Below are 12952 nucleotides of genomic sequence, written 5' to 3' on the forward strand. Positions count from 1 at the left end.
ATCCAGGTTCTGTAACAAATTGTAATCAGATCCCCCCCACCCAACCAGAAATGTACCTACTTCATTCCACCCTGCCGAGCAGAATTTCTACCCTACTCATGGGAAAAATACAGAGTTCAATTCTTATCTGAAAACCATTATCAAACTAAGAAAATATTTGCTCAAACTCGGAAATGATTTAACTTTTCATGTGACTATACGTGTGGACTGTACACAAGACAAAGCAGCAGAAAACAGATTTGAAAACAGAAAGAGGTAAGGAATAAATTGCTCATTTCAATGTTATTTCCTCAATACAAAGGAACAGATAACATTCATGATCACACTTCACAACGATACTGATCGCATTTCAGAGGGAAACATTGTCTCCACCCTCTGATGAAAAGCAGGGCGGTGGGTGCTTAAGGCAGGACATCTCAGATTATCGACCACTCACTAACAACCTGCCAATCGCAAAAGGAAGAACATACTTAAAGTCCAAGCAACTGGTAGTTTTTTTTGGGATAACAGAAGTGAGTGTTACTGAAGACCTTCCCCAGAGCAAACGCTTCATCTTTTAACATGCAAATAACACCAGTATCCAGGCTCACTCTCCACCCACCAGCGGCGGCCCCTATAACCGACTGGTCGGAACGCAGCGCCTTTTGAATTCGTTCAGTTAAACCGCACGTGAAGGAAGAAAAGAAGTCATGTGTGGCGGGGCGGGAACAGCCGAGGATTGAGCGGAGCCCGGCCGTCTCCGGGATGTGGAGGCGTAAAGTAAGTTTCAATGTGAATTGGGAATAAGGTTAATATCAGGGAAGCGAGTGATAAAAGAACAGATGGGTAAGGGGGAGGGAAAGGGAAGAGCCGGAGGTGAAGTGAGGTGAGGTAGGGAGCCCAGGTTGTTGTCCCTCAGCTGCTTGGTCGAGGCCTGCTCGGTGCCGGTCAGGACTCTCCTCAACATGGGTGGCGATCATTGAAGCCGCCTTCACACTAGCTGTAAGTGTACTTTAACTTTCGGTTGTTAGAGTGGAACAGGTTGTTATGGTTCCTGACGGGGCTGGTGGGTGGGAATCCCTGCTCCATTGCTAAACTCACCTGCAGCCGTTAACACCAACTCATTCGAAAACTTTTGTTTCCCCGTTAACTGTCATATCGGCAACGCCAACTGCCAGTTCGGATAACCGTGTGCTTAATTACAGCCGCTAGTCTAGTCTTTTGTACTAGACTTTGCTGCATGTTTGTTTTAAAAATCATTGCTATCAAAGAGTTTGATTTCAATGGGCAAAGGACTTGGAATTCTATACTGCAGTTTTTATTAGTTAAAATCTTCGTCAAATCCATTATTGTAAATTGATGAGGACAGTGCAAACTTGAGACCTGGAAACAGTACAATATGTCGAACACCACAATACCGATTTGCATTTATATAGCGCCTTTTTGTGGAGAAAAACCGTGGTGCTTCAAGGGTGCAAGGAAAATGGATGGCAAGTCAAAGAGGGAGAGCTTGGTACGGTTGACTAAAACGTACGCTTCAGAAGGAGCGAGGTGGCGGGGGTTTGGGAAGGAATTAAGTGAGTGGGATATGGTGGCTGATTGCCCACGATTAGTTGTGGTGCCATCATTAGAGGCTGGAATCAGAAAAAATGGGTTGGGGTTGGACGGACAGGGTTGTTGGGCTGGAGGGGTGAAATAATGAAGGGATTTAAACACTGGGGTAAGTGCTTTATTTTGAAGTATGGGGGCACAGGGAACCAGTGCAGGTCAGTGAATGCAGGGTACACACCAGTTTGATTGCGTTCATTACATAAAATGTAGTGAAACTGATGGTGATTAGAAGTTAGGTTCTAAATAATAAGGATGGACCTCTAGTAATTTATAAATATGAACTCTTGAGATTCGATTCTTGCCCGACATTCAATTTGTGGTATCCTGTGTATTTTTGAATACACATGTTCATTTATTCAGGTTTTCTATTTTAGGTTTGTCTTTTGTAATGGATGCTGATTACAGATGCGCATTTTGCTGTTGGCACATTAATGTTCAAACTGTAGATTGAAGAGGCTTCACTGGTATAACTGGGCTTTAGAATAAGTGATGCAGTATCAACATATTGTTTGTTTTTGGCATTAAAATATTTTATTTTATTTATAAACACGAAAACCAAGTTTTAATGTCTCCTATATGACAAACTTTTCCAAGTGGTCAAAATAGTAGCAATTAAGAAGTAGGCTATTCCAGGAACTTAGCCTACCTAAAAATCTACAATCTTTTGTGATGTCCCTTTGATTGTACTGTCATTATGGCAAGTTGAATCATTTGCTGTTTTGGGGAAATTCTGTTGCCTGTATAAATATATAAGATGCTTTGCAGTATGTTACAAAAGAGTAATTTAGTCTCTGATTGTGAAATGTCATAAACCACAAGAATGAAGCTCAAGTGCTTTGTGACAAATCATAAGCTACCAGAGATTGAATTACTTGTCTGCAATAAACTCATTCTAACTCGAGTATCAGTGAAATGATACACAACAAAATTTCTGTAAAAACACCTAATTTTCCACACTATCTTGGTGATGGAAGCTGAGGTAAGTAATTGGATGAAAGTATAATAATCACAATTATGCAGCTGAGGGTAATTAAATATATCACCGTTTTATTGTGTTGCTAATAGCTTACTGGAACTACATCACGTCTGTACACCACAACATTCCCTAACCAAAGTCACTTAACATTCACTGACCGTGAATGTGATACAGTGTCCCACTGCATCCTTTGACCTGGTTGATGATATCCTTCTCCTCCAGTGTGTCTCACCCATTAGCCAGATCAGTGGGACTGACCTTACTTATCTAATCATAGTCAGTGCACACCAGCAATGGCTTCTCTTCCTGCCACTGCACAGTTACTTCTGGAATACCCAAGGATCCATCCTTAGCGCTCTCCTGCAGCTACATGCTGTCTTTAGGTGAAGGCATCCACAGACATGGGGTCAGCTTCCAAACGTATGCTGACACTCAACTCTATATCTCCACCATCTCTCTTGACCCTTGGTTGCCTCTACAGTCGTTCTTCTTCTTTGGCCTCCTTATCTCGAGAGACAATGGATAAGCGCCTGGAGGTGGTCAGTGGTTTGTGAAGCAGCGCCTGGAGTGGCTATAAACGCAAATTCTAGAGTGACAGGCTCTTCCACAGGTGCTGCAGAGAAATTTGTTTGTCGGGGCTGTTACACAGTTGGCTCTCCCCTTGCACTCGCCACACTTTAACCCCGTCTTTTTGGCTGCCCGCCAGCTCTGGCGAACGCTGGCAACTGACTCCCACGACTTGTGATCAATGTCACAGGATTTCATGTCGCGTTTGCAGACGTCTTTAAAGCTGAGACATGGACGGCCGGTGGGTCTGATAACAGTGGCGAGCTCGCTGTACAATTTGTCTTTGGGGATCCTGCCATCTTCCATGCGGCTCACATGGCTAAGCCATCTCAAGCGCCGCTGACTCAGTAGTGTGTATAAGCTGGGGATGTTGGCCGCCTCGAGGACTTCTGCGTTGGAGATACGGTCCTGCCACCTGATGCCAAGTATTTTCCAGAGGCAGCGAAGATGGAATGAATTGAGACGTCGCTCTTGGCTGACATACGTTGTCCAGGCCTCGCTGCCATAGAGCAAGGTACTGAGGACACAGGCCTGATACACTCGGACTTTTGTGTTCCTCTACAGTGGTAGACTGCTTATCCAACATTCAGATTTGGATGAGCCACAATTTCCTCTAGTTAAATATTGGGAAGCCCAAAGCCATTCTCATCAGCCCTGCCACAAAGTCTGTATCCTTGCCAGCAATTCCACCCCTTCCCCAATCATTCTTGGGTTGAGTTGGTCTGTTTGCAACATTGATGCATTTAGTTTGTGCTTTTAATCTAATAAAATGTTCCAAGGAGCTTCACCGGATCGTAGGCAAAAAAGTTGGCACTGAACCAATATATTTGATCAATGTAGTGGAAACCGTATGTCAACTAAATTCAGTTTGTTTTTCTGTAAGTTTAGTTAGGTATGATTTATGTGAAATAAAGGAGGGTAGAGTTTCTGCCTTGGGCACAATCAGCAAACTGGGTGCAAATTGCACTAGAGATTGTACTGTTTGTCTGAAGTAAAGTTATGGTTCAAATTTCCACCCAAACATAACATCTTCCATTAACAATGCAATTGGTCATCCTAAAAAAGCACAATTTTTTTATTGCATTAAAAAAAATTGTATTTGAGTGGTAACCAGATAGAGTTTTATTAACTGGGTTTATTACCAAAAAAAAGCATTTTTAATAAGTGCCCAATCCTCTCGCTGTACCTAACCTGATTTTAAATCATTGTAAATTACTTTTAAAATAAAACTATACGGAACCATTTACTTGTTTCATTGGTGTACGCTAGTCAGGTTAATAGTGAACTATAGAAAAATTTAAAATGTGCCTACTAGTTCCTTTGCTCTTCAAAAAAGGAGCTCCATTTGAAGAACCTCGTTAAACGGGCGCAATTGGTGGAAACTCACCATGCTCGTCATATCTGTGCGGAGTTTGCAAGTTCTCCCTGTGACCGCGTGGGTTTTCGCCGGGTGCTCCGGTTTCCTCCCACAGCCAAAGACTTGCAGGTGATAGGTAAATTGGCCATTGTAAATTGCCCCTAGTGTAGGTAGGTGGTAGGGAATGTAGGGTTAGTATAAATGGGTGGTTGTTGGTCAGCACAGACTCGGTGGGCCGAAGGGCCTGTTTCAGTGCTGTATCTCTAAATAAATAAAATATCGGTCTGGGGATGTAGGCAGGCCTGGCTTCCAGCACAATGATTTTTTTAAAACCAGAATTAAAGATTGCGGAAACTATATTTGCCATAACTTATGTTTAAAATTCCATGATCTTTTGCATTGGTTTGACTGTTTTTTGTTCCAGCCAGATTGCGCCGATAAACCAGTGCAAAATAGCAGAAGCTCTAGGCCAATAATCTATAGCAGTCAAACGATTTTAGGAGATTTTTTACTGCTAAAATATGATAGAAATACATTTGTTTTCTTAAATTGTGTGAGACCATATAATTATATACATTTGTGTATGCTCTGGGACATTTCGAAACTGCTTTACTAATTTTAAATAAGTTCAGACCACTGAAACACCACTCGGTCCTCCTGGGATAGATAAGCTATACTCAAGGTATTTTGAAAGACAAGGGAAGAAATTAGTGAAACCTGGATTTTGAGGGATTGAATGAACACTGGAGTGATTCTGACAAGTCTGAAGTAGGCTGATATCATTCCCTGTTTGTAAAAATACTGATCTACAGCTGTAACTTAAGACTCATTAGCCCAATCTCAGGAATTGGAAAACTAATCAATAATCTGGTAGAAAAATACATTTGGACATGATGGGCTACAAGCTTCAGAAATAATTGATCAAGATCTATTAACATCCAGCTTTTTTTGATCTGACACGTGAAGACCGTTTGACTTCATAGTGTACACTGCTTCCAAAACTACTTGAAGACCCTTTTACTAAACAGTGGATGTCAGGGGCGAGACATGGATGTGGCTAAACTATGCAGATTGACTTGATGAGCTGCGGCTCTGATCTTGAATGGACTTTTACAAATGTTTTGAGACGTTAAACTGAATTTAAAAAATGTAACCATGGAACAATCCTTTGAGATATGCTAAGGTAGCAGGACAGGGGAGCAATGGGTCAAGGTCATGAAGGGCAAGTTAATATAAATGGCAGTAATTATTTATTTACAGAGAATTATTGTCTGCTGGAAAGGGTTGCTAGGAAAAGTGATTGAGGGCATGGCACTGGATTCACTTACAGCTACACAGCAGGATTGGTGTTCTGGAAAGATCAAATAGGATGAATGAACTTAATCCAAACCTATTTTGTACAGTTTGTATTTATTTTATGGTGTCACAGTTGTACATTTTTTAAAATTTGGAAACGGGTCAGTTACCACATAGTCACAGGACTGCCTTAGATAATGCCCCAGTGGATGGGTAGATATTCTTTTACAGTTTTAAGTTCCAGTGATAGTGCCTCATTGGTTCTACAGATGTTTTTATTGGTTTTGTAAGTATTTTAAATCATCATTTTGGGAAGAAACTAAAATGGTTATTGTCAGTAATGGTAGTTATTAGTAAGGGTACTGTGCATTTTGTTTGTGGGCATCTACATGGCCTGCTACTGCTGCAAGCAAACATTTCAAATCAAGATGAATTACCTGCAATTGTTGCCCACCTGCATCTTCTGACATAAAACAACCTTTTGTTTTGTGAATGGCTGTATGCATATGTATTTTGTTTATTCATCCAAAAACACGTCCGTTTCCATATGTATACTAACAGCACCCAGCTCTAACTCACCACCAGCTTTCTAGATCCCTCAACTGTCCTTAAATTGTCAAACTGCTTGTCCAACCTCCAATACTGGATCAGTAGAAATTTCCTCAAACTAAATATTGGGCAGATTGCAGCTATTGTCTTTGGTCCCTGCCACAAACTCTGTTCCCTAACCACTGACTCCATCCCTCTCCCTGACAGCTGTCTGAGGCTGAACCACACTGTTCACAACCACGATGTCATATTTGATGTCGCGATGAACTTCTGACCATACATCCCCGCCACCACTAAGACCATCTATTTCCACTTCTGTAACATTGCCCAACTTCACCCCTGCCTCAGCTTATCTGCTGCTGTAACCCTTATCCATGCCTTTATTACATCTAGACTCGACTATTCCAATGCACTCCTACTGGCATCCCACGTTTTGCCCTCTAAACTTAGGGTCATCCAAAAATCAACTGTTCGTATCCTAATTCACACCAAGTTCTGGTCACCTATCATGCCTGTGCATGCTGACTCACATTAAGCAACGGCTTGATTTTAAAATTCTTGTTTTCACATCCTTCTATGGCCGCACCCCTCCCTATAGAGTCAGAGTGATACAGCACTGAAACAGGCCCTTCGGCCCAACGAGTCCGCGCCGACCATCAACCACCTATTTATACTAATCCTACATTAATCCCATTTTCCCCCTCTCATCCGCACCTTCCCTCGATTCTCCTAGCTACATTAGGGGCAATTTTTTTTTACAATGGCCAATTTACCTATCAACCCACAAGTCTTTGGCATGTGGGAGGAAACTGGAGCACCCGGAGGAAACCCACGCATTCACAGGGAGAACTTGCAAACTCCGCACAGGCAGTACCCAGAACCGAACCCGGGTCACTGGAGCTGTGAGGCTGCAGTGCTAGCCATTGTGCTGCCCATGTCTCTGCAATCTCTTCCAATCTGACAACCCTCAGATATCTGTGCTCCTAATTCTGGCTACTTGAGCATCCCCAATATTCATTACTCCACTGTTGGCAGCCATGACTTCAGTTGCCAGGGTCCTTAGCTCTGGAATTACTCACTAACCCTCTCCGTTCCTCTTCCTGTCTTTCCTCCTTTATGGCACTCCTTAAAACCTATCTCTTTGACCAAACTTTAGGTCATATGCCTTAATATCTCCTTATGTGGTTTTGTGTCAGTTTTCTTTGATGCTCCTGTGAAGCACCTTTGTGACATTTTACTACATTATAGGTGCTATATAAATACAGATAGTTACTTAAAGTAGGAAAAACAAGTGCCAAGGTGCTGTAGAGAGGCTTAATTGGACAAAAATGAATGCCTACCCAATGAAACTGTATTTGGCAAGAATGACTGAAACCTTAGTCCAATAGGTGGACTTCTGAGCGTCATAAAGGAGTAGAGGGAGGTCAATTAGCAGAGGAGTTTTAAGGGGAAAATTTCAGGTGCCTGGACATCTGAAGGCTTGGCTACCAATGGTGGGATGTAAAGGCCTGAATCAGAGGAATGAGATTTTGTGAGTGGGGTTGCAGGGCTGAAGGATGTTATTGAAACAGGGAAGGGAAAAACTATGAAGCGGTCCAGTGTCCCTTTAATCCTATGGGCTTTAACTTTGCTTATAAGTTTGTTATGTGGTACTGAATGGAACCAGGCAAGTGCAGTCCCGCTCAACTGGATGTCAGTGGAGAGGTGTTGGAGCAGCATGGTGTGGTCAGCTGTGTCAAAGGCTGCAGACAGGTTGAGGAGATTTTGAACAGGAGATACAGGGGGAAGTGAGGAAAAACATTTTTTTATGCAGTGAGTCATCATGACCTGGAGCTCGCCACCTACAAGGGTGGTGGAAGCGGAGACGATCAATAATTTCAAAAGGAAATTGGATAACCATTTGAGGGAAATTATCTTGCAGGGCTACAGGGATAGAGCAGGGGAATGGTACTGACTGGATTGCTCTACAGGGAGCCAGCATGGACTCAATGGGCCGAATGGCCTCATTCTGTGCCATTATAAGTTTGACACAGATTATTATTTGTGATTTTTGAGTCATTTCATTACTGTTGCAGGGGCGGAGGCCTGATCGGAGAGATTCAAAAGGGGAGTTCTGGGAAAGATGGGCACAGATTTGGGAGGCGCCAGCATGTCAAAGACTTTGGACAGAAAAGAGTGGTTGTAGCTGGGATGGTATTTTGCAAGGACGGAGGGGTGAAGGTTTTATTTTTGAGGAGCGAGGTGATGACAACAGATGTGAATGAGAGGGTCGGTGCCTGATGAGAGAGAACTGTTAATGGAGCCAGGAAGGGATATTGGGTGGCCAGTAGTTTAGTGGGAATGTGGTTGAGGGAGAAGGAGGTGGGTCTCATCGACAAGATGAAAGGGCATGAGGAGGTAGAGAAGAGAACCTAGAGAAAGATGCAAGCTCAAGGTTAGGGCAAGGGGGGGGAACCTTTTCGATGAAGTTTGTCCAGTGGGCGGGGAAAGGAAGGAAGCAGCCTTGGATGATCAGATGGCCTTGATCTTAGTGAAAAGAAGTCCATGAGCTCCTCACTCTTGTTGGACGGGAGGATGGCAGAGACAGGAGAGAGGTTTAAGAAAACCAGTAGCAGTAGAGAAAAGATGCATTCCAAGTTGACCCTACAAGAGTGAACAATTTTGGCAAAGGAGAATAGGTCCCGATCGTGTTTTCTTTTTTGGCTGCCTATCCATTCAAGTCTGTGTCTTTAAACAGGTGGTATAAATGTAAGTTGCATTTCTTGTGAATGCTCTCACGGCGGCTATAGAAGCCTTCAGCTCACTTGCGTAGTGGGCACTCCTCCAGTTTCTGGATCTTATGGACATTATGAAGTTGCTTACTGATCAGTGCCATTAGGAAGGGGTCGTCGACAGTGCTATCAAACAGCACTTGTTCAGCAATAACCTGTTCACTGACGCTCAGTTTGGGTTCCGCCAGGGCCACTCGGCTCCTGACCTCATTACAGCCTTGGTCCAAACATGGACAAAAGAGCTGAGAGTGACTGCCCTTGACATCAAAGCTACCTTTGACCGAGTGTGGCATCAAGGAGCCCCTAGTAAAATTGAAGTCAATGGGAATCGGGGTGGGGTGGGGTGGGAAATTTTCCACTTGTTGGACTCGTACCTAGCACAAAGAAAGACACTTGTGGTTGTTGGTCAATCATCTCAGTCCCGACATTACTGCAGCAGTTCCTTAGGATAGTGTCCTAGCCCCAACCATCTTCATCTGTTTCATCAATGACCTTCCTTCCATCTTAAGGTCAGAATTGGAGATGTTCGCTGATGATTGCACAATGTTCAGCACTATTCACGGCTCCTCAGATACTGAAGCAGTCCGTGTCTAGATGCAGCATGACCTGGACCAACATCCAGGCTTGGGTTTATAAGTGGCAAGTAACATTCGTGCCACACAAGTGCCAGGCAATGACCATCTCAAACCAGAGAGTATCTAACCATCTCTCCTTGATGTTCAATGGCATTACCATCACTGAATCCCCCACTATCGACATCCTGGGGTTTACCATTGACCAGAAACTGAACTGGACCAGCCACATAAATGCTGTGGTTAAAAGAGCAGGTCAGAGGCTGGAAATTCTGTTGTAACTCGCATCCTGTCTCCCCAATGCCTGTCCACCATCTACAAGGCACAAGTCAGGAGTGTGATGGAATACTCTCTACTTGCTTGGATGGGTGCAGCTCCAACAACACTCAAGAAGCACGACACCATCCAGAACAAAGCAGCCCACTTCATTGACACACCATCTATCACCTTCAACATTCACTCCCTTCACCACAAACATACAGGGGTAGCAGTGCGTAGCATCTACAGGATGCTGTGCCGCAACTCACCAAGGATCCTTCGATTAGCACCTTCCAAACCCGTGACCTCTACCACCTCGAAGGACAAGAGCAGCAGATACATGGGAACACCACCACCTGCAAGTTCCCCTCCAAGCCACACACCATCCTAACTTTGAACTATATCACTGTTCCTTCATTGTTGCTGGGTCAAAATCCTGGAACTCCCTTCCTAACAGCACTGTTAGTGTACCTATACTCAAGGGTTGCAGGGGTTCAAGAAGGCAGCTCGCCACCACCTTCTCGAGGGCAGTTAGGGATGGGCAATAAATGCTGGCCCAGCCACTGACACGCACATCCCATGAATAAACAAAAAAATGAGGAAGCTGAGAACTGATCAATAGCAGGCCATGGATGCAAATAGCATGAAAGAAAATGATGTTTTTCATGTCAGCAACACGTTGTTACAACTGACCGCTCCAGTCAAAGCCCCCAATCAAAATATATGAATCTGATTATGGTGGGAGAAACGCACTGTTAATTCAATCCCGTCCCTCCACAGATCGCCTAACACATCATTTTAAACTTTCCGAATTAAAGAAATACCCAGCCAAACTGTAACTTCTGTTAACCCCCCCAATGAGAGGGAGCCAAACCAGGTGTCTTTAAATCAACAAATTAACTGTAAGAATAATAAACCTTTAACCCTACTAAAGAACCTCAGTCAATGTTCTAAACCAGAGTTGGCCAACATACGGCCCACGGGCCAGGATCCGGCCCACCATAGGTTTCCATCCGGGCTGGGGGTGTAAACTGTACCTGGACCGTTCCTCATCTTTGCCAGGGTTCCGTGACTGGAGATGGGAAATTTCCCTTTGTTGTCGTCGTCATCTTGCAGACCAGCCTTTTTAAAAACATCACCAGTTTCAATCAGCGAGCATCCCCACTTCTGATCTTATGATGGGGGGAAGAGCATTGGTTTAAGTAGCTGAAGATGGTTGGGCCTTGGATACTATCTGAAAAACTCCTGTAGCAATGTCCTGGGGCTGAGATGATTGGCTTCCAACAACCACACTGTGAAATAACTAACATGCGGGAATGTATGGTGAACCTGCACTGAAACACGGGTCTCAGACATGCTCAGCTACTTGACAAACACCATGACGTGAAATGGTTAATGTGGCCAGCGATGTCCACATCTCGTCTCATGAAAGAAAAAAAGTGACAAATCACATCTGCACACACAGCGGTATCCCAATATTCATGCGACACGTGCCATCCGATACAAGCCATTCTTGGACTTTCAGGTGATCTTATCAAAGGATTAAAGGGGGCGGGGGGGTCGTGGCAGTGTTTGTCTGAGATCTTTGCTTATCTCCCCGAGAAGCTATCAATTACAGTTCTTAACTTTCCTGCCCAAAATATTCCATTGAATTACAGTCAGGGTGATTTTTTTTTTCCCCCTAATTCCTTATTTTCTGTCTCTAGCTCTTACCCTCATCACTGACTCTCCAATCACTTACTCTCATCCAGTTTAACACATTCCATTAGTTACCATTCTGTCTCATTCATAAACCCTGGAGTTCAATTTACAGTCCGATACTTGATTCTCATAATATCTTTAAAACAGAAAACCTTCCCACTTGATTCCAGGCGAGCATATTATAAATGTCTTGCGTCTGATGTTTTGTCATTTCATAGTTATCCCAAATTCAAATAAGTGTTGTTGGGCTGAAAGGTTTTGTCAATGTCCAATTAATTTCTCCCCAAAAGAAACTTTATTTCTTAATACTCAGGAACCACCATGCTTTTCCATCAGTTTTTGTTTGTTAAATGAAAATCTGATTTTTCCCTCAAACTTAAGGCAAACTTTCCCTTTGCTTGAAATGGCAACTCATCAATTTATTTTATTAATTCAAATCTCAGAAATAATTATGCCCAAGTTTGATGGTTTTGCATGGTGTTTTACATTAAAGGCAGAAGTAATTGCATCTAGTTTAGAGGTACCTTCTATATCTCTCCTTCTCGAGCGCTTTGTCTCTGAAGATAAGACGGCTTGAATGGGTTAAGGCCATGTCTTTTGAAAAGCAAAGCCTTTAGTCCAAATTGTCACCATGCTGTGACATTTGATCTCTGCAGATGTTAAATTCTTTTTTAACAAACTGCTAGATCTCTTGATGTGGCATCAAAACATGTTCTCCTGGAAACCATTGTTACCTGTTTTTTTGAAAAAAAAAATCCATTGGGGTTTGGGACAGAGCCACAATGGGTTAACGTGTCCATTTATATCTGTCAATGTTAAATTTTTAAAAATTAATTCATGGGAAGCGGGCGTCACTGGCCAGGCCAGCATTTATTGCCCATCCGTAATTGCCCTTGAGAAGGTGGTGGTGAGCTGCCTTGAACCGCTGAAGTCCATGTGAGGTAGGTACACCCACAGTGCTGTTAGGAAGGGAGTTCCAGGATTTTGACCCAGCGACGGTGAAGGAACGGCGATATAGTTCCAAGTCAGGATGGTGTGTGTCTTGGACAGGAACTTGCAGGTGGTGATGTTCCCATGCATCTGCTGCTCTTGTCCTTCTAGTTGGTAGAGGTCGCGGGTTTGGAAGGTGCTGTCTAAGGAGTCTTGGTGCGTTGCTGCAGTGCATCTTGTAGATGGTACACACTGCTGCCATTGTGCGTCGGTGGTGGAGGGAGTGAATAAAGAACAAAGAAAATTACAGCACAGGAACAGGCCCTTCGGCCCTCCAAGCCTACGCCGATCCAAATCCTCTATCTAAACCTGTCGCCTATTTTCT

The 12952-nt window shown here is 43.5% G+C and overlaps 1 protein-coding gene across 10 annotated transcripts in view; it reads left to right on the plus strand.

Moving 5' to 3' along the window:
* The first annotated feature begins 194 nt into the window (after positions 1–194).
* The window catches only part of LOC137371289 (spermatogenesis-associated protein 13-like), a 413876-nt gene continuing 401118 nt past the window's right edge, over positions 195–12952 (plus strand). For 2 of the 10 annotated variants that reach the window (XM_068033614.1, XM_068033620.1), the window contains exon 1: positions 208–759. In XM_068033614.1, coding sequence (XP_067889715.1) covers positions 745–759 — 15 coding nt within the window. In that variant the 5' untranslated portion in view covers positions 208–744. Of the gene's footprint in view, positions 760–882; positions 982–12952 lie in introns of those variants that run through there. The other 8 variants (XM_068033623.1, XM_068033624.1, XM_068033612.1 and 5 more) reach the window with 7 other exon arrangements.

The sequence above is a fragment of the Heterodontus francisci genome, chromosome 6 (genome assembly GCF_036365525.1).
Source record: "Heterodontus francisci isolate sHetFra1 chromosome 6, sHetFra1.hap1, whole genome shotgun sequence".
Lineage (NCBI taxonomy): Eukaryota > Metazoa > Chordata > Chondrichthyes > Heterodontiformes > Heterodontidae > Heterodontus > Heterodontus francisci.